Source organism: Anolis carolinensis, chromosome 2, assembly GCF_035594765.1.
Source record: "Anolis carolinensis isolate JA03-04 chromosome 2, rAnoCar3.1.pri, whole genome shotgun sequence".
Lineage (NCBI taxonomy): Eukaryota > Metazoa > Chordata > Lepidosauria > Squamata > Dactyloidae > Anolis > Anolis carolinensis.
Genome location: NC_085842.1, coordinates 171,576,476 through 171,598,864, shown reverse-complemented (window position 1 = coordinate 171,598,864; position 22,389 = coordinate 171,576,476). Strand labels below are relative to the sequence as shown.

Sequence of the window (22,389 nt, the reverse complement as noted above, 5' to 3'; positions counted from 1 at the left end):
CTGCGGTTGATAAAAATATGCCACTTTCTCTTTAAACTGGCTATATATTTCCATGCACATTGTTTACAAATTGACTGCCGTGCTCTGGTGTGTGTTGATGGAATTTTTTTTTATCTGTTGTTGTATTAATAGCAAATCCAATAGTAGAGGTTGTTGATTTCAGTGGGTTTAATGGAGGAGGGTGTCACCCCCCTCCCCAAATTCGAGGTTTAATGAAGGGACACAGTTTTTTTCACCATAGAATAGTCTATGGTAGGTCTTGAGCGCCGTGAGGGACAGGGGAGACACCTGGTACTCTCCAGATATTTTTCTGATATTATCCCCAGCCAGGATGGTTAGTAGAAAATGGGATAGGAATTCTTTATCCAGCTCTAAAAGTTGCAAGTAGTTTCATCTGTGCATTGATGATGATGATGATTATTATTATTATTATTATTTTATTTCTTACCTGTCTTTCCTTGTAGCTCAAAGCAGGTCACAACATAGCTAAAAACACCCAATCTTTATAGAAAATATACATATTAAAATGTATTTCTACAAAATACATATATTAAAATGCACAGAACAATAATTAAAATATAGTGGACACAAGACACAGTTTTATAATTAATGATTAACACTGACTGGGTATGCTTGCCGGAAGAGATAGGTTCTTCAGATGTGTTTTAAATTCCGACAGCTGATTTGGCTGTCAGATCTCTTCCATTGTTCCACAGTCTTCTCATGGCAGCTGATGAAAAGATTCTCTGGGTGACGGTCGCTACTCGAGTTCTGGCAGGCTGGAGTAGCTGCCTCTCAGAGGACCCAAGTGTCCGTGGCGGATTGTACTGGAAAAGGCGATCCTGTAGGTAACCTGGACCTAGACCATGTAGGGCTTTAAAGGTAAAAAAAACCCAACACTTTCTATGTAAATAATACAATGTTAAAGTCCAAGTACTAAATCCTGCTTAATTCTCTGTTCTCATGAGCCTGGTCTCTTTTGGACTCCAGAAGGAGATTATCTTCCCGGCTTCTCAATGGGGAGGAACGAGCGAAGACCTTGAGGGATAGCATGTATTTCTGTAGAAGAGTCATTTCCTCTCTTTGCCTGATGTTTACACATAAACAGACAGACTGCATTCCATCCTTAAACCTCTCTAAGCTTGACTGACCCTTTTCCTCTGGTTCCAACAGTTGCCCTACTCCAGAATGTGGGGGGAGAATCTGAGCTCCAAGGCAGAGTCACAAAATAATGCATTTTCTGGAATGAAGGAGGGAGCTGGTACGTGGGCCTTGTAGCATGACCTTCTATGTTGCAAATGTTTTCATTGCTGCAGGCATCTTCCTTTGTGATCAGAAGGCCAGTTGCTGCCTTCCGCTTTGCTCTGCAGCACTTTCAAAACTGTGGCTGCTGAATTCGTATCAGTGCCTGAACATAATACATGCCGTGGTTTGTTTGTTCTAAGAAATTGGATTAAAATTGAGACGGTGGAACTAATATTGCTTTGCATGTCTTCAATTCTTTCTTTTGGGCTGGAGAGACACTTTGGGGTCATTATGTCTTGGCTACTGCATTCCCAATAACTACAGTGTTGGGATTGTCGCCCTTTAACTTTGTGTGCATACATCTCCTTTGTATGGCTGTTAATGCTCCTCATAGTTTTTTGGTTTAGGGAACTTCTGCTTAGAAATTGACTCACTTAGCCAGCTCTGTTCTAACCTTTGCTCTGTGGCAGGAATAGTGCCAAAGAAACAGCATCATTAGGCATATAGTAGTTTAAAAATTCATAGCAGTCTACAGTGTTTATCCCCCTCCTTGCCCAAGGTCCACAGCAGCATAACAAAGCAAGCAGAGCATTTTTCTTCCCTGTCAGAACAGCACTGGAGAATATGTAGTTCTCCAGATGGACTGCAATTCTAGTCAGCCCTAGGCAGCTAGCTACAAATATGGTGATATTTGCAGACCAACAAAATCTGCAGAGCTAATGTTCTTCTGATCCTTGTATTAGATAGAGGTAGCAGATTTTATCCTCTGGTTATCTTCAGTCCTTTTGTCAAATTGTTGGCTCTTGGCCTCTGTCTAGTATCTTGATTTCTACATGATGAAGTTGGCTTTGTTGTAGATGGGCTGCCTCCAGCAGGCAGATCCAAATGTTGCTATCCTTAGAAAGAGAGAGCCACCGAAATAGCCAACTAAGAAAACTGCAGAGAGATAAGGAGTAAATGGTTATTATAAGAGCAGTTGACAGCAAGGTTTCTGAAAAGAAATCCACAGCTGACTGTGCTGGTCCCTTTTTCCCATCTTGCTATCTTCAGGAGCAGTAGAAGATGTTGTTCCATTGTCAGTTTTGAATAACAATTCAACTTCTAATCCACTTGGCTTATGTACATAGAATGGGAATGTGTGCCATCTTGTTATTTACCTCCAGTTAGGTATAAGGTGTGTTTTATTTGTTTAGTTTAAAATGCCCAAGGTAGCTAATAATAGGGCTTATAGTTGAAATTCTTCATGACGTAATAATCAGTGACCTAACAAAATGGTTACCAACCATATATCAATAAAAACATTTTTAAATTTTTTTAAATATCTTTTTTCCTATTTTCTTCTTTTTCCTCTCTTCTCTATATTTTTATTTTTTATTTTTTCTTACTCTATCTTTCCTATACCCACTGTAGTTCTCATTCTTTTTTATGTATAGAAACACTCAATAAAACATTAAAAAAATAAAAAACATATATGAAGTTGTAAAAAAAATTAAGCTAGCTAGTTAGAAACACAATTTAGAATGCAAATTAAAGCACCAACTTAGTAGAGAAAATTCTATGTAACGGTACAAAGTTCTCTGAATAGGAACTAGTTTCAAGTAAGGCTCAGAATTTAGGAAAGACAAGTGGTTTGGCACAAAGAATATTTTATAGACATTGTCAAAATTGATTGCAGATTATGCAGATTATTCATAATGAGTGTTGTTGCTTTTCAGAGTTAGTACTTTAGTTGCATGTATCTGGCATGGTTCTGATCTGATCATGAGATTGAAGGCAGTGTTAGCTCAAACCACTGAGAATTGGTATTTTCTTATAAATCTGAATCACTCAGATCCTGGAAAGTTGAGTCTCTACCAGGCTTAAAGAGCTTGAGAAACAGTATGTAAAGGCTAATAAGAAATGCTATTTTAGGCCAGGGTGGCCTAAATTTTACACCAGCCCTCACCCCTGACTGTCCTGGTTTGGGCAGAAGCCAGTTGCAGTTTGGCAACATCCACCTGGCCGTAGAGCTCCCTCTTCTCATAGGTAAGTTTCATTTGGCCCCCTCTGGTCCTGCCTTGTGTTAGATAGAGGTAGCAACTTTTATCCTCTGGTTATCTTCATGTCAGCGCCTTTGCTTGCTAACACATGACAGCCCTAATTTCCACACATCAGTTTGTGAAAGAATTCAAATGCCACTATGACTAAAGACTGTGTTTTCTGGCAGTGATGCTCACAGGCCTTTTGTCAATATACTTTATTTTTTGTAGCAGGGTCTTCAAACCTGGGGTCTGTTCATGAACTTCAGAATCTTCATGAGCAAATGCAAAAATGATTTGAGGGATTGCTTTTCTTTTTGTTATTTTGATCTATTTCTTATTGTGATTAGTTTTAAGGTAAACATTGTATTTTTTTTAAATCCAGAGTAGTCTGTGTGAAGGAATTCAATTGATCATACCATGATATAAATCAGGTTTTATTTTCTATACAAACATTTATGTTTGTTTTTTTGTATATTTTTTTCTGGAAAGGGGCTTTTTATCAGATTCTTGAATGTTGTGCCCCTTGACCTCCAAAAATGCCTAAGAATCACTGGCTCATGGTAAGCTTAAAGACACAAAAAATATCATAGCATTGTTGGAAGTTAACTAAAACAAGCAAAAGTGTTTTCACGAGTAGCAGAAAATAGTTATGAGAACTCTGCATCACTCACCCCCCAGATTATTTCTGCATCCCAATGTACCACCAATTGACAACTACTGATCTAAGACACATGTTCCCAGATTTGGTTGTTTTCTGCCTCTCTGATAAACATCTATGGGGAAGAAAAAGCATTAAACTCGCATCAGGACAGTAACGAAATACAAGTTACAGTATTACAAGAGTGCTGCTTGTACGCAATTAGGTTTAATTTCTTTAAATAAATAGAAATGTAAACTCTGTTACTGGCTGTTGGAATGCCTCAAATATTAATTTAAACTGGCCCCAACTACTGCTTTGTCTTCAGGAGAAAAGGCTACTCCAGCAGAACTTTGGATATGCTGAGAGGAGCAAAACTGTCTTGGTCTTTTGAAGTTCATGGTGCATTTGTGCTGTACCATTTTCTGAGCTTCTGTAACTGATGAATTATGGATTCTCTTCTGTCAGCACTCGCAGGGAAGCCATCCTATATGCACAAATGAACCAGTCGCCTTCACTCTATGTGATTGTATCAGTATTGATTGTATCAGGGTCTCTTTTGGCAACCATGCCACCATATATACCAGTGCATAAGTCGACCTCATGCATATGTCGAGGGCAGGTATGGGTGCCAAAATTATGGATTTTGACATGACCCAGGACTAAGGCCCCTTCTACACCAGCTGTATAAAATCCAGATTATCTGCTTTGAACCGGATTATATGGCAGTGTAGACTGATAATCCAGTTCAAAGCAGAGTCTACACTGCCATATAATCCGGTATTCTGGATTATATGGCAGTGTAGAAGGGCACTAAGTTAAGGCTCCTTCTACAGAAACCTCATTGGGCTAGGTATTCCTGGGGTTGCCACTGTTGCCCTTTTGCTGTCCAGGCATTCAAAAAGGCCAGAAGTGGAACTTTGTCGGAGAGAGCAAAAGGGCCCTGTGCTTCTTTTAGCTTCTCCTGGGATTGATTAAGCTCTCACCTTTTGCTACTCTGCACAGTGGTATTTCCTTTTTGGGAAAGAGTTAAGATCCAGTACTTACATTGACCTATGGGTAAGTCAATCCAGGATTTTTGGACAAATTTTGTCTTAAAATTCCTCAAGTATAGTACTTATATTGTCCATGTTTTCTGGCTTTTGAGACTCTTTCCTCATGGGGAAACCACGGCAAAGTCTCAGTTCAATACTATTCCTCTGAGCTTTATTTATCCAATCAAGATTTTGAGGGGCTTAATCTATAGCCATGACAACTAGTGTCTGCAGATGAATCTCATTTAATGAAAACTAGGGCTGACAGGCTGTTGCTGACACAGTCCCTGTAATACAGATAATTCTGGGTCACTTCAGACCACGTTGTACTGGTTCAGGCATGAATTTATTCAACAGTGGTCCTAATTTTAATAGATAGAGATAATTGAATCATGGGATCGAAAGGGACCACAAGGGCCATCTAGCTCAATCTTCTGCCACGCAGAAAATATACATCTAGGGCATTCTCAAGAGATGGCTATCACTCTAGCTCAACATACTGTCCCAAACAACAGCTAATTAGATGTGTCAAGGAAGTTGTTGGTAGAACTCAAAGAAAAAGCCATCCTCAGTAATAAAAGTGAATGGCAAATTAGTACTCTCTCTCATTTTTGTACTTTATTTAGTTAAGGTAGAGTGAGGGAATTAACTCAGAGGCTGAGGTGATAGATAGCAGTGGCTGTCCCCTTAGACTTGATAGCTATTCAGTTTTTCTATACAGCTTGTCCTGGGCCCACTAAAGTAGCCTCAGGCTCCTGATGAATTACAGCATGCTTCCCATTATCACTGAAATCAAGCTCCCAGTCCAGCCAACTTCTTAGGTGAAATGCAGAACACACTGCTTTATGATGGAGCAAAGAGATATGTTTACCAGCCTAAACATCCTGGTTGAATACCCTTAAGGCACCAGAGTCAGCCCTGGTTAGTGTTTGGATGGAAGACCACCAACCAATTGCAAGTGCTGTAGGCTATACAGTATTTTAGAGGAAGGAACTGGAAGAAGGCCTCTTGAATATTCCCTGCCCAAGAAAACCCCTATAAAATTCATTGATTGCCAGAAGTTGACAGATGACTTGAAGGCATATGTTAGTGCGTGCATGCATGTCCCTTGTAGGTATTTTCTCTGAATATAAAATTGTACTCCATTTTTTGCTGTTGTGTCTGCTGTCCTTGGGCAGACCTAACTTCTATCTATGGTAGTCACTGTTGAAATAATCTGTGCCAACCAACTCTTTTGGTCAGTTACTTGGTTTTGAAGAAATGTGTGCTGTCCATTTTCAGTTTCTGCCACATACAAATGCTGCCCCTACCCTCAAATAGAGTAGGTTTTTTGGTAAGGATTTAAAAATAACAGATGGGTGAGCATTTAAATACTTAGCTCCCCACCTGCTATCCAAAGGGGTAGTTTTCAAAGACAGTGTCTCTAATTTCATGAGAGCTAGATAGAAAATTGAATCTAAACCAGGTTAGTTCTGATTAAAATAAATGGGCTAAGTTTATCAGGACTGTTCCCTTGATATCAGTGGGAACCAAGGGCATTTGATCCAGAGTTGTATCCTGTGATATGATGAGTCACGTTGTTCTCTTCACAGAGTTCATACCCTGGAAGGTGACACATCACATTTATCCTTTCCTACCTCACCTTCCTTCACAAATTCTGAAATCTTTGGAAGTAAGGTACTTTTCACTGCTGGTCACAAACTGAGGTTTTAAGCTGAAGGAACTAATGGGAATCTCAAAATGCTTTAGCCCAGGTTGAAACCTCTAAGTATTAAGACTAAGCAGTTTACTCTAAATGCTTTTGAAGAATTTGGGTTTGATATTTACAGTGGTCGCTGTCTCAGGTCCACTGTCTCACCTAGTGATTCCCAACCATGTGCCTCTACCACAGTCTTTCAAAAGCTAGTCTTGTCAATGAATCAAACACTAGATATGGCTGTTCCTGTAATTTATATATGCTCACACTTTGATCAGCTGCTCTGATCTGAGCATAGGATATCTTTCAGGAATTGTGCGTATTATTATTATTATTATTATTATTTCTGCCTCCGTGTCCTACCGATAAATCCAATAATGCAGTTTTATTGCCTCTCCTATTCTCATTAATTGTCTCGGCAGCTCTTCGTAGTCTTTGGTTAGGGCTGCATTAACCAATAGAGCAGAGGCATCAATGGTTGGGGGCTCTAGGCTGCCTTGGCTATATCTATTGGGGCCATTTTGGCATGCTTTGTCCTAGGAGAGCCTATTTCTGTCTAATAGGAAGTGATTCAGAAATGACCTAAGTCATTAAAATAGCCTGGGAGTCCACTACGACATGGTGAAATTGCCTCTTCATGTTCCATAGAAGTGTTTGTGATGGCATGAAATCTGCTTCAGTTTTCTTTGAATTGCTGGGAAATCCAGTTTTGGGGCATAATTTGCCCTTTCCCCACTTCTATAATAGATAGAGGAGTATGTTCTCTCTTCCTTGCCCAAGCTACAGCTGGTGGAGTTTGTGTTGTTGGAACTGACATGTAGCCTTATGGTGGACAAGCCAACTCTTTTTCCTTTCCTTGTTTTCCCACTTTAGATCAATGAATTGAGCCAGGTCCCTCAACCAGTGATGCTGCTCCCTGATGACTTCAAAGCCAATTCCAAAATAAAGGTGAACAATCATCTGTTCAACAGGTGAGTCCTTGATTTGAGGAGCGGGGTATGAGAACCTAAAGGGTCAGATTTTTTTCTGGTGAACTTCGCCCTGGCAATGATATATTTATTACACCAGAGCTGAAAGAGTAGACAAAGAGTATGCCTCCCATCTGAAATCCTGTGGCTAACTCCTGCAGAATTCTGACTGAGACCTAGGACATCTCCAGCTGAACATTTTAAAAGCCTCTCTCTTAAACTACAAGCCCCAGAATTCTGCAGAGGGCAGCCACAGAATTTCAGATGGGTGCATTCTCTGTCTACTCTTTAAGCTCCTCTAGCGTGTTGAGTCCTTTAAATGAATCTGTTTTATTCTTGAGTATAACGTAGCTCTGTGAACTCCCTCCTCTCTGATGGCCGGCCACCTTTTGGTAACAGCTCTGACTTATGAGGGTCTCTGTAACCATAGGACCATACTGGTTCCTATTCTTGCTAACTACAGCTGGCCCACCAGATCCACAGATTCTGCATTCATGTACAGTAGAGTCTCACTTATCCAAACCTCGCTTATCCAAGCTTCTGGATTATCCAAGCCATTTTTGTAGTCAATGTTTTCAATATATCGTGATATTTTGGTGCTAAATTCGTAAATACAGTAATTACAACGTAACATTACTGCATATTGAACTACTTTTTCTGTCAAATTTGTTGTATAACATGATGTTTTGGTGCTTAATTTGTAAAATCATAATCTAATTTGATGTTTAATAGGCTTTTCCTTAATCCCTCATTATCCAAGATATTCGCTTATCCAAGCTTCTGCCAGTCCGTTTAGCTTGGATAAGTGAGACTCTATTGTATTCAACAAACCATGTCTTGAAAATTTATGTATTTTAGAAATTCCACCAAGCAAATCTTGATGTTTTCATTGCACATGAGGTTACAATTGTTTGCAATGGGACTTGAGCAGCCACAGATTTTGGTATCCATGGAGATCCTGGGACCAAACCCCAGGGATCTTGAGGGTCCACAATATATTGAGGAACGGCATGTTTGCTCTTTGACGACCAAAATGATTCTGAAAGAAGCAAGTATACCATATTTCTTCAATTCTAAGTTGCCATCAATTGTAAGACACACACTCATTTCATTACCACCACCAAAAAAATTACATAAGACACACCTGTTTTTAAGATGTTTATATGGGGGAAAGTGTGTCTTAAAATCAAAGAAAGCAGTATTACACCTGACGTTTTAGTCAGTTCTATTAGGCAAAGGGAGATCACAATTTCAAGCAACATCCTGATGTATTATGTGGACACCATTTTTGGCCCTATATCCTTTCAGCTATCTTTCTACCTTCAGAGGTGCAGTGGGCAACATCATCTTTGTAGTCTGGTTTGTGTTTGAATATGATGATTCCAACTTGTTTTTTCACTATCAGTCAAAATATTTTGTTCCATTCTGCCTATATTTACTAATACAAAGCAATATACATATATGTTTTTACACATCTCTGGTCAGCCTATTGACATATTTTGTTTTAATCACTGGACACTTTTATTTCAAAGTTGGGAATGTTATCTTTTGGCACTACCCAGCATCTCCCTACCAGGCCAGCCAGCTACAATGATGTTTGAGGGATTCTGGACTTTCTAGCCCTAAGAGATCATTTTCCTAAAGTTTACATTTTGGGTTTTTTTGGGGGGAGGGCAGTTTGGCCATGTGTTTGTGTTGGTGAAACTCTATTATAAACTGGGCAGGGATGTACTGTGTATTTAAATAGTGAATATGTACGTAATTTCATTTGGATCATTTTTAGTGGGAACTTTTCTTGATCCACTGCTCTGTCCTGTGCAGAAGTAGAAAGAAGCTATAGGTGGATAGAATGAGATGATGTGGTACCGATGGACACTTCCCCCCCCCCCCAAAAAAAAAATCAAGTCTCTGATGGTGCAGAGGGTTTTAAAAGGCATTTAACTTGTTGTGTGATTTGAGATATAGTCTGCCCATTTGGGGGAAAATTGTGTGAGACTACTACTTCAAAAGGCCAGGGACTTCATGGCTTTAATCTTCCTTTTAATAATGATATTTTAAAAATTGGTAATATATAAAGTAGTATAAATCTCTCATCCTTCTCATCTCTCTGAAATCTAATGCTTAGTTTTAAAGTAAGGTTGGTCTGCCTGCCTTATGATATAACCATTGACATAATGATGGAGGATTACCCCATGTGGTAGAGGAAGCTAATGGTGTGGGATTATGGGGCATGGGCCACAGATTACTGAGATAATGCCCAGATTGATTTGGTACTATTGCTTGCTAAAGCCTTGCTCACTTGTCAGTAAAGCTGGCTTTCAGGTAAAGAAAACAGGGGGCTTTACACTTACAAGAATGCCTTATAAATGTAGTACAGTGTTCCCTCACTATTTCGCAGTTTGCTTTTTGCGGACTTGATGTTTTGCGGTTTTTAAATAAACATTAAAATAATACTGTAAATCATAAAATAATATTATAAATCCCTTTTTCTACTTCCTTCCTAAGAAGAAGCCTAAGGAAGGAAGGAAGAAGAAGCTGAAGTGAGAGAAAAGGCGGCTGAAGCGGCCTTACTTTCGCCTCACAAGACAGCAGCAGCAGCGGGAGCGTCCAAATATAGTGTCCCTTCTTTGCGGATTTTCACTTTTCGCAGGTGGTCCTGGAATGTAACCCCCGCGATATATGAGGGAACACTGTACTTCAAATTTTTCCTTCATAATAGGAAAAGAGAAAAAACAACAACCTTGTGCTGCATATGTGGCAGGGGCCTGAAGTGATAGAATGGACTATATCATTTCAGATTGTACGGCAGGCAGAAATGTATACTTTAATACTTCCTTACATTTAAATAAACAAGTTCATCCACTGCAAATAGAAAATAGGACAGAAGGGCCTAGGCTGAAATCTTCACTGGTGTGCCATATTTGTGGTTTTCAGGTTTTTGATTTTTTTAGAAGGAGGTTTCTTTTTTGCATAGCACTCACAAATATTGCCTACTTTCCTGGCTATTAAATGATACCCTCTACTCTTCCAATGTTGGTCAGCCATATGTGCGAACCAGGCTTTCTCATCATGGTAGTTGTATATATCCTTCTTCTTCTACAGAGAAAACCTACCTGGACACTTCAAATTCAAGGAGTACTGCCCACAGGTCTTCCGTAATCTCCGTGAACGTTTCAGCATTGATGACCAGGATTATCAAGTGAGTAAACCTCCTCTCTCATTTCTTATGAATTTGCATCACATTTTAGTTAACTAATAGGTAGGTACAGATATGCGACAGAGAGCCTCTTTTCTCCTCCTCCTCATCCCTTCCACTTGGTAGTCACGTAGACTGGCTACTTTAAAAGTTCAGAGGATAAAGAATAAGATGAAGGCCTTTTCTGTGCTGGCATCTTCGCTGTGGAATTTCAGGCTACTTCTTTCTCTGTTTTCAAATAAAAAGTTGAGGCCGTTTTCTTTAAGAAGGTCTCTGGTGGTACAGTGGTCAACAGTGGGAGTCTAGAGATCGATATGAAAAGTATCTTTTTCTTTTTCTTTTTGTTTTTTTGTTTTGTTTTTGGGTTTATTCCTGAAAGGCACAGTGGCCTCCAAACATGATGTGAACATGGTTGTCCACACCCCTCAAGGTCATTTTAGAGCATTTTAAGGCAAAAAAAGAAAGGTTTTGGGGCCCTAGGGCCAAGAAGCAACCCTAGGGACATTATACCGCCTACAGAAGAAAGCTAATGAATAATTATGCTGTTTATTCAGATGTTATAGATATGGGGAAGATAAATATTTTTCCAAGAACTTGGGTTATTATTTATTTAAAGTCATTGTTACTTGTCAGTGTTGTTAAGTAACTTTTTTGCAATTGTTGTTTAAAAAGTTCTGTATTACTAGCACCTTACCAATTTGTTGCTATTACATGACTTTTCTCAAGAATTTGTTTTTAATGTACTTAAAATAGGAAAACGGAAAACATCCCCCTAAAATAACCTAAAAGATTTAAAAAGTAACAAGTAAGCATTACATTTTTTGTTGAAATAATGTTACTGAGATTCCTAATTGTTATTTCCCTAACCAACAACAACTGTTGCCCTCACATTATTCTCCAAAGCAATATTTTATGGATAACATTGTGACATTGAGTGTGTTCCCTCTGTTCCTTCAAAATTCTGTATTTGTTTGCTTTGCTGTGCACTGGCTAAGTGTATATAAAGAATCATGGCCTACTTCAGTAATTTGTTTATGAAGTCTTTTGAGAACATTGTTTAGAAAGTTGGTTTGAAATTCAGCTAATTCATCAAAGTATGCTTCTGCTGGAATTAATTGGAGAGGTTACAAATTACACCACTTAATGTATAATTAAGATTACTTTCTAAGATTAGTTGATTCCTAATATTATCACTAAAGCTGCTGGTTGCATCTTTGGTCTTTTGAGATAAATTACTGTTCAAAGTGGGAAAAGACCAATGAGTTATAGCCATAAGTGATTTATGTACCTATCTGCTTTTGGATCAGCTTGACTATGCACCATAGGAGTCGTAACCCTTCCATGTAACTACTGTGGCATTTTGTTGTGTATATACTTCCATTATCAAAGTAGCATAAAGGCTGGCTATAAGTTCAGATATTCCTTATACCCTAAAACTATTGATAAGATGACTAGTGAAGCAACAGGGTTGTTGTATGTCTTTCGGGCTGTGTGGCCATGTTCCAGAAGTATTCTCTCCTGACGTTTTGCCCACATCTATGTCAGGCATCCTCAGAGGTTGTGAGGTATGGATAAACTAGGCAAGGAAAGGAAAAAAATATATATCTGTGGAGAGTCCAGGATGTGGCAAGAGTCCTTTGTCACTGTGAAGCCAGCATTAATGGTTCAGTTAATCACCCTAATTAGCATTGGAAAGGTTTTGTCTCTTGCCTGGGGGGCACCCTTTGTTCAGTCATTAGCCATCCTTGGGGCTCCTCTGCCCTCAGAGTGTTGGTTCCCATCTACTGTTTTGATTTTAGAGTTTTTTTAATACTGGTAGCCGGATCTTGTTCATTTTCATGGTTTCCTCCTTTCTGTTGAAGTTGGCCACATGCTTGTGGATTTCAATGGCTTCTCTGTGTAGTCTGACATGATAGTTGTTGGAGTGGTCCAGCATTTCTGTGTTCTCAAATAATATACTGTGTCCAGGCTGGTTCATCAAGTGCTCTGCTATGGCTGATTTCTCTGGTTGAAATAGTCTGAAGTGCCTTTCATGTTCTTTGACTCTTGTTTGGGCACTGCGTTTGGTGGTCCCTATGTATACTTGTCCACAGCTGCATGGTATCCAGTAGACTCCTGCAGAGGAGAGAGGATCCCTCTTGTCTTTCGCTGACCGTAGCATTTGTTGGATTTTCTTTGTGGGTCTGTAGATAGTTTGTAGGTTGTGCTTCTTCATCAGCTTGCCTATGCGGTCAGTGATTCCCTTGATGTATGGTAAGAACACCTTTCCTCTGGGTGGATCTTTGTCTTGATTCTCATGGCTTGTTCTTGGCCTTGCAGCTCTTCTGATGTCTGTTGTGGAGTATCCATTGGCCTGTAGAGCCCAATTTAGGTAATTTAGTTCACCTTGGAGGAGGTGAGGTTCACAGATTCTTTGTGCACGGTCTGTCAAGGCTTTGTGCTTTCTCAGTATGGATGCAAATCTACATATACTAACTTAGAAACCAAATCCTGTTGAGCTCTGTGAGACCTACTTCGAGAGTGATGTAGAGAACTGAATGCACCTAAATATAGTAAGCATTTCTATGTTTAGACAACTCTCGGTTTGTCCAGTAAATACTTCCAACCACATAGATCAGACTTTGCCAAACCAGGTCCCTTAAGCTTGTTGGACTACAATTTTCTTCACAGTTGATCATTTTGAATTCTTGATGGGGTCATGAATTCAGAGTCCAAAATGTTTAAAGCTGATATCATGTGTCAAGTCATCATATACCTATCAACATTGTTCTCCAAATGGCTGAGGGGAAGTGTGAGAATTTTCTTAGGAGAACTATGTTCCTTTATAAGGCTGGTGGGTACTGCTTCCTGTGGTCCTGTAGCCAACAAGATTTTCCCCACTGGGCCCTATAATCCCTCACAGAAGTTTAGTTCTCTTGCCCACTCGGGCTGTGCTTCTTTTGAAGGCATATCTCCAAGCAGGCTCATGAGCACAGCCTAGTCATTGTTGGGTATGTTTTTCAATATTTTCCAGGTCTCGTTGACACGCAGCCCACCCACATATGAGACTGAGGGTGGGGGACGCTTCCTCCTGTCCTATGATAGGACCTTGGTTATCAAGGAGATCTCCAGTGAAGATGTGGCTGATATGCATAGCCTTCTGTCCCATTACCATCAGGTAAGCCATGATTCCTTTCCTGAGTTTACAGCCAGGTAGTGGCATAGATTTGAATTTTACAGTTTATTAACTGAAGGGGCAAAATTTCCAGTTCCACATTGTTCAGAATCCCCCACCCCCATGTAATGTGCTAGAGAGGCCTTGGGGACAGGCAATTGGCTGCTATAGGGTGGAGTGGTAGGACACATTTCTTCCTCATTTTTCCATATGTTGCTTTATTTTAGGATCAAAGTCCCTGAATTAAAAAAAGAAACAAAACAAAGAGCCACACTCAAATGAATTAAGAGTTGCGGGCTACACAGTTTTGGTGCATCCATGAGAAGGGGTAAAAAAGCTAAGCAGAACATCGAAGCCTTTATCCTTCTGACCCACTGGGAGTTATCTTCAGTTCCTCACTGCTTCATCTTTTCAAGCATTGATCAGGCACTGCTTCATCCTTTCAAGCTTCCTTTCACAGCCTCAGGAGCACAAAACTTGTTTTTCAGAAGTAAAGAAAGCCTACTTTCAGAGAACACCACACATTCCACATTGAAGAATATCAGCATTATTTATAAAGCACTTCACTTATCTGTGCACTATGCAACTGTCCAAACTCTGTGACAGATTTTGTCTCCAGGTTAGCAAACTCTCCATCATGGGGGATTAAATATTCTGAGATCTGGTTAGAGATGCTGCCTTTGAAAGAAGCAGTGCAAGGCTAGAGGAAAGTTACAATGCAACACTTTAAACATTTTATGTTGTTTCAGAGTCCACACAAATTTATCTTGCATTATACATTCAGAAACATGGAAAGAGGTGTTATTTGCTAAATCTTTATGTAGACTCTGATGAAAAGCCTCACACTATACTTCATTCAGTTGAAATGTACAAAGTGTTCAACCATACTGGTTACAAAACAGATTCCAGCCTGGACGAGGCATTCAGGGGTGATGAAGCAATGGCTCATCTCCTATTTGAAAACAAAAAATCCAGCAGCAGCTATTTGGGTAGCAACACAAAGCAGCATGCTTTGCAAAACCATTGTGAAATAGAGAAAAAGCAAAGAAAGACCTAGCAGTCCTTGACATCAGCAAAACTAGAGATGAATTATAGGTGACGAACTTGGCATAGAAACAGATTCAATTTTTTTCACAGTGAGGAGTGTTAGTTCTTCTGAGCCATTATGATGGCTGATCTGAAGTGTTATTTAAACTCAGCTAGGTGTACTTGGCACTCAAATAAGGTGCTGATTTTGTGATCAAGAACAATGATGAACACTAGTGAAGTGGGATGGAGTGGTGGCAAGAACTAATCATAATCAGAGAGAGATTATTGTCTCTCCTATTCCTCACCTGTGAAATCCTTGACAGATCGTGTTTTGCTCAGAGTGCCCATGGCGATACCATCTGTAATCCTTTCAAGGTTTTGTTATAACTGTGAAGCTTTGAAATCTATCTTTTAAAGATTCCATCTTGAAATTCTCCAGATATCAGTTGCCAGATTCATGAAATACAGCTTCTGCCTTTAACTTGTTTAGTCACCAAAGGGCAGAAGAGCTTATAGTAGTTTAATAATTAGATTGCCATATCAGGATTTGGATCGGGTTCCCAAATGTGTCATTACACACTTTCCTTAGCCATCCAGAAAACACAAATGAGTTTTTTGGAACCTTTTGTTTGCTTCCCAGTGCTGGGCTCCCTCAGAGAGAGAGTGAACAGTACTTTCTAACACCCATGTCATAATCTTCTTATTCCAGTACATTGTGAAGTGTCATGGGAGCACCATCTTGCCCCAGTTCCTGGGTATGTACCGACTCAGTGTCGACAATGAAGAGAGATACATGATGGTCATGAGGAACATGTTCAGCCACAGACTTACAGTGCACAGGAAGTATGATCTGAAGGTAATGGATGTTGGCAGGATGGTCACAGTTTGTGTTAAGCATCTTGTCCTGTTTAGCAGTATTTTGCACCATGCCTCTTCATGTATATAGGTCAAACTTCTCCCAACTTGACCTAAAAGAGTTGTTGAAATGAAATCACATCATTCCTAACTAGTGCTGTCTGGATTTGATGGGTGTTGTGATCTTAACATCTCCAGAGGTCATCAGGCTGAAGAAGTTGTGGGAGTAGGTGGTGCTTGTTTTGAAAATCCCCAGCTAACTAGGACTACGTTGCTTGAGTTCTGATTTGATAGCCCCAGTGTACTGTTTGTTTGTTTTAATGCTATTATGTTAGTAATTTGGCCAGAGTGTAAGTTTTTTTTAGGCCTGACAGTATGACCCAGAGTTTCTACATGCTTTTCTTCCTTTCTTTCTTTCTTTCTTTCTTTCTTTCTTTCTTTCTTTCTTTCTTTCTTTCTGGGTAGATAACTCAAAGTGAGGGGGATGTAGGAGGGAAAGCTTCAAATGCTAAATTTCAGTTCATAGACTCCCCTTCTTTTTTTAAAAAAAATAATTTTTATTGATAATTCACTAACATGAATAAAATCCAACAGGAAAAACTTTAGGGAAGAAAAAAGGGGGGTTGAATTTTGTATAGGAAGGAGGAGGGGGAATAAGGGAGTGAAGGGGGAGGTAAAAGTGGAAGGGATGATACAGGAAAAATGTTAAGGGGGAGTTGTACTTCCATTCTTCTTCTTTGCAGTTTATTAAAATTTACATAGTCCTCTTTTAAATTTGTTTTTCTAACTGTCTTCTCCCCATTTCTTCGTCTTTTATTTGTGAACCTTCCCTTCTTAGCTTTTGTTTCTTCTTACTGCTAAACTCTTGAGCCATTCCCTTACATTCCCATAAATTCTTTAAAAGGTCTCCAGTCTGTAGTTTTTATATATCTTCCTGTACTTTTTTTCATTAAAAATGTTAATCTATCCATATCCATGATTTCCATTATTTTATCTAGCCAGTCGTCTTTAGTTTGGATTTCTCCTTGTTTCCATAATTTGGCATACACCATTCTTACTGCCGTGGTTAAGTAGATGAACAGGATGTCTTTTTTCTGTTCCATTGCACTTCTCCCTCCATTATACTTAATAAAAAGTATTCAGGTTTCAGCTGTATTTTGACTTTTAGGATCTCTTGACATGTTGCATGGACCATTTTCCAATAATTAACTGCTTTCTTACACGTCCACCATGCATGGTAGAACGTTCTTTCTTGTTCGCCACACTTCCAGCATGTATTTTTTGAGCTTTTATACAATATTCCTAATTTTTATGGCGTCATATAGACTCCCCCTCTTAATAACCTTGTCAACAAGGAACAGTCTCTTTTGTATCTCCATTTTTCAAATTGTAATGATTGTCATTGTATAAATGTAACAATGAAAGATAATTCATATAGAACGATTTATGAAAGGTTGCTTTAGTTGTTATTGTGATGAAAGTTTCCTATTGGATAAACTAAGAATCAGACATCACTTCTATCTGCTGCATGGCAGGTGACACCCATAGAGCAAGTGTTTCATGATGAAGCACAAGCTTTGTACATTTAATGTCCATGGTTCCCTGGCATGTTGTTTAAATTATCTGATGCAACAGGAAGAAGTGACCCATCTGCTTGCGTGATGAGTGGCAGTGGCCCAGTCCAGATGAGAAGACCATGCACTTAGCTGAGAGATCTGGAAGCCTTTTGCTTGCATAGAGTGGCCTGTTTGCTCCTCCAGGAGTTAGACTGTACTGAACGAGAGAAGCAGAAAGATCTCCCTGTTCCGTTGGAGCAGTCACCTCTGTGTTTAACAGTTAATTCAAGGTTATCTCAAATTAGGTTATCTTAAGTTAGTGCTCTTTGACATTAATCCAGCTGTTCAGTAAAACAGTTTTGCACGTTACATGAAAAATAAAATTAAAAGGATGGGTGGGATGTCGATAACTGTATGAATAAATAGCCAGTATTATAGTCCTGAGCTGCTTGAAATCGTAATGCTCCCTTAAGATACCCCCAAACAACAACTATCCTCCTCTCCATTTTATCTCGAAACTAAGACCTAAAGTGGTTCACAACCCTAAAAAACTATACAATTCAAATTAAATTAAATGTGACAAATATTAAGATTATAGTTTAGATCACATAAAAACAAACAAGTATAAAACTGTCAAAATTCAGCACCCCCATTCCTTCTCCAAGAGAAATGAAAGCTTATATGTATGTCTGCTCTGGCATCCTGCTTTCCTGCTCCTATAGCATTCCAGTACAATTCTACAAAATCCACTTAGAAAGGAATATTAATTTAGTTTTGTAGGGCCTAAATATGTGAGTATTGAATTGCGGCTTGAACTGGTTATAACTCAATTTGTGACATTGCCCTCTTTTATATCCTATCCTTCCTTTCCTCCCTCTGCTGTCCTCCTTTCTGTCGACCCTTGGTGTCTAAATTTAGATAATAACTTCCTTGGGGCAAGGACTGCTCTTGCTTATGTTGCTTTTTAAACAGCCATGTGCTCTGGTGATTCTTTCTATAATGTATAGTAATAAATAGTTCTGTTTTCTCTAGGCAGAAATCCCCTCTCCCTCCCTCTCTCTCTCACACACACACACAGAGTGCCTAAAGCCTTGTGCCTTCTGAAGTCAGCGATGACTGGTCTATGGCAGGCAGAGTCCCCATTTGAGCTTCCTCCAGCCATCTCTTTGAAGTAAATTAAAACTGAAATGGATCTCATAAAGAAGAGTTTCCAGTTCTAATCTGAAGGCTACATGAAGCAAAGACTTCTTTTCTCCTCCCTTGACAATATGGCATCTTCTGACAGCTTGCTTTCTATCTACTGTACTTGTCTTGTCTTCTACAGCTGCAAAACAGGCCTTGGCTGTCTGCTTTGCAGAAATATGGCTCAAATGTGCCCTTTAGACCAATGATTGAAGGAGACGTATGTGTGTGTGTGTGTGTGTGTGTGTGTGTGTATGTGTGTGTATATATATGACCTTTGATGTTTATTAATGCCCAGACCAAAGGTCATTCGCATTCACACAGATAAGAACGATATCTAAGATGCAACCATGCAAAAACAATATTAAAAAGCAATATAAAAGAGTATAAAAAACAACAATATCAAACATTATAAAAATACTACGTAAAACGATTAGCATGAAGATCTTGCCTATTAAAATTAAATATCATTAAAATGCAATATGGCATCAAGGATAAAATTATGTAGTTAAAAGCATCCCCATAACATTTTACTGTGATTTTGGCAATATGTTTGCCCTTTTTTTTTTTTTTTTTTTGCTGCGAAGGCAAAAAGAAAATCCTTGCGAGTTACTGTAGAACTGGTGTCAAACAGGAGATAGGCCCCTTCCACACGGCTCTATATCCCAGGATCTGATCCCAGATTATCTGCTTATCTCAGATTATCTGGCAGTGGAAACTCATATAATCCAGTTTGAATCAGATAATCTGGGATTACATCCTGGGACATAGGACAGTGTAGAAGAGACCATAGAAAGTATTTTTCTGATACGTTATTTTGACATAGGTTAAATAGAATAGACTCCAAAAATTTGGGTCTTGGTTCTGAATATAATGTGCAGAAGAGTAAATAATGTGGTAAATCTTAAATTTCTGGGGCTCCACAAATATACAGAGGGCCAGAAGGCTGCCATCAATCATTATATGAATTGTTCTTTCCACTAAAAATTGCCTTCCTCTCTTGTTATTGCAGTTTAGTGGTCCCCTTTCTTCCCTGGGAATTCATTCAATACTTGAGTGGTTTCAAATGCAGGATCAATAGTTATTGCATATATGTGTGTTGGAAAATGTAGCTGGGAAAATGAGATGGATGTGGGTGCTCCCTTTGCCTAGTTACACATCATTAAAGCTGACCCAAAGCAAACCGACAGCAGGGTTATATAGATCTTTTGTAGTTAACTAGGTCCCGGTTCACAGCTTATAAGTGCTTTAGGAAGTGGGGGAGGAATTGTGGCGCAAAGCAGGCCATGGATAAAGGCAGCTTCAGCTGAAGGATCTAAGTTCATGTTGCATATTATAAAGAATAAAGTTAATATAATGTAAATATGAAGCTAATTAACATGGTGTATTGTGTCAGAAGCAAATTGAGAATACAGTTGTAATGCATAAAAAAACCTCAAACAAAGCTCTGTATTGTCTTAAATTTCCTTTGACCAGAAGCTGGCCACTTTGAGTGCTTTTGGTGTGGCTGTAAGAAGGTCTTCCACTGCCCATGTGGCACAATAGAGGTGTAGAGGTTGATACACTATGTGATACACTATGTTAATATGCCAGTCTGACAGTTTTATTTTTAAATATCAATGCTTGGGTCAGCTAATCAGGAAAAGGGGCGGTTGAGTTGATTTTCTTTTCATTGACACCCATATTTTTCAAAATTATGTCTGCAACCACGTGACTTTTATTTTCTCTTCTAATCCATTCCCATTTTAAAAGTAAAATCTGGGTATTCCTCACAAAAGCCTACAGGCTTCCCTGTTGTAGAATATATTGGGCAACCCAGTGCATTTTGATAGAAATTAATGGAGCTGTTTTCATGTCTGTGACAGTAACCTTTCCAAGGGGGATAGGCAACCATCTGCTTGGAATGCTTTAGAAATAGGTTATTTCCTTGAGGGAGAATTGGATTGAATCCATTGGGTCACTTGCATTTCTAATGCCAGGGTTTCACTCCCACGTAGCAGCTATTCAAAACAAGCAAAGTGCTACACACACCTCAAAAACAATGCATCATTCACCCAGAGGGATATTATTATAAGAAAAAGAGACAAGTGCCAGATTTATATATAAAATAAAGTGTTTAGGACCTTGGATTACAAGAGGCCTCTGAAATAATAATGTTAATTTAAAGTTTTACCTAGTTGGCTTTTAAAAAAAGGAAACAGGGAAGAATATTGCCTAAAATAGACTTAAATGTTGTGCTAATACTATCAGTATAGCTGTACGGTTTCTTAAATTTGATGTAGTTTGAGACTTTGGGCTGTCTTAATCCTTGAAAAGGAAAACCTGCAAGGCGGGATAAACTGGCAGAGTGAAAAAGATCACACTATGGCAGTGTTTCTCAATCTGTGGGTCCCCAGATGTTTTGGCCTTCAACTCCCAAAAATCCTAACAGCTGATAAACTGGCTGGGATTTCTGGGAGTTGTAGGCCAAAACACCTGGGAACTCACAGGTTGAGAACCACTGCATTATGGATAGAACATGAACAAGCTCTGATGAGAGTGAAATTGAGCTGAGTTACAATGTTATGGAGACATGGGGAGCATTTTAGCAGAAAGCTGGAGTGAGAGCAGAAGGAAGGAGGTCCAAAGCAGATGGACCGAAGGTTTCTGAGTTGGCACTGACTGGTTTCCTCCACTTTGGGGCATCACTGCCTCCATCAAGCAGGGAGGTTGTGCTTTTGCTCTAAAACAGTGGTTCCCAACCATTGGACCTCCAGATGTTCTGGACTTCCAACTCCCTGAAATCTCAGCTATCTTACCAGCTGTTAGGAATTGTGGAAGTCCAAAATTCCTGGAGGGCCAAAGGTTGGGAACCACTGGATTAAAAGGAGACGAGACACCATGGTTGAGGTCAAGCCAATCCCTGAGGTACAGCTATCGCATGTTAAGACACAGGCAATAATAGTACCCATCTGACAAAGTTCACTTTGAAAGAACAACTCATTGTTATCCAAATAAAGTTTGAGGAACATAGCTCTCAAGACCTCAGTCCATATTTTGGCTCCACCCAGAACAGAGGTTGAGAATGTTATTTTCTTGACTGAGGGATTCTGGGAGTTTTAGTCATATAGGTAACTCTTTCAAGTTACTTTCAAAACCTCTTTAGATTGCCACTTCCATAGCTTCCTTGCCTGCTCCTGTGAAATGAAGATATAAATAATTTCTTGCTACATACAGTTAGAATTAATAAAGGTTTTAATTAGAACAGTAAAAAGAAGTGTCAAGAAGTTTATATAGGTTGCAGCCCTTTCATTTCGAAGCTTTCTAAATGTGAGCTGTTGGTGGAACAGATGGTGGATAAAAGTGTCCATCCCGTATCCTATCTCTTTTGTGGGACCCTAGGGATGGATTTTTGGTTAGAACTTGTGACCGGCTTTCAAAAGAAAACTCTGTTGTCATAATGGCTTCTATCTCTTCTCTGGTCAGAAAAAAGTTTGTTATGTATAAATATTTCACTCTTTCTCTTTGCTGTTGTAGAATATAAAATCAAATCCTTTCAGAGATGATGTTTAAGATTATTGTCTTACATACTCTCCCTCTGTGACCATCCCTGGTTTCAGACAAGTTAAACTGATACTTGCATTTTTAAAAGAACACCCTTTCATTATGGTTTGGCGGAGCTGCTAGAGGACGAGGAAATGACATTATGGTCAAAGCTTGGCCAGCCTTCCTTGACCTACAAGAGCCATATGCTTACGTAGAAACAGATTGGTTTGGGGCTTGCCCTGAAACTGTTTTGTGTTTGTGAATTAGCAGCATGCTGGAACCATATCTCTT

The 22,389-nt window shown here is 39.3% G+C and overlaps 1 protein-coding gene across 2 annotated transcripts in view; it reads left to right on the top strand.

The window, feature by feature from the left end:
• pip4k2c (phosphatidylinositol-5-phosphate 4-kinase type 2 gamma) overlaps nt 1–22,389 on the top strand; it is a 45,274-nt gene that overhangs the window by 6,923 nt on the left and 15,962 nt on the right. The window contains exons 2-6 of one of the 2 annotated variants that reach the window (XM_008115065.2): nt 1,174–1,261; nt 7,507–7,604; nt 10,704–10,800; nt 13,811–13,954; nt 15,690–15,836. In XM_008115065.2, coding sequence (XP_008113272.2) covers nt 7,540–7,604; nt 10,704–10,800; nt 13,811–13,954; nt 15,690–15,836 — 453 coding nt within the window. In that variant the 5' untranslated portion in view covers nt 1,174–1,261; nt 7,507–7,539. The remainder of the gene's footprint in view (nt 1–1,173; nt 1,262–7,506; nt 7,605–10,703; nt 10,801–13,810; nt 13,955–15,689; nt 15,837–22,389) is intronic. The other variant, XM_003223623.4, reaches the window with a different exon arrangement.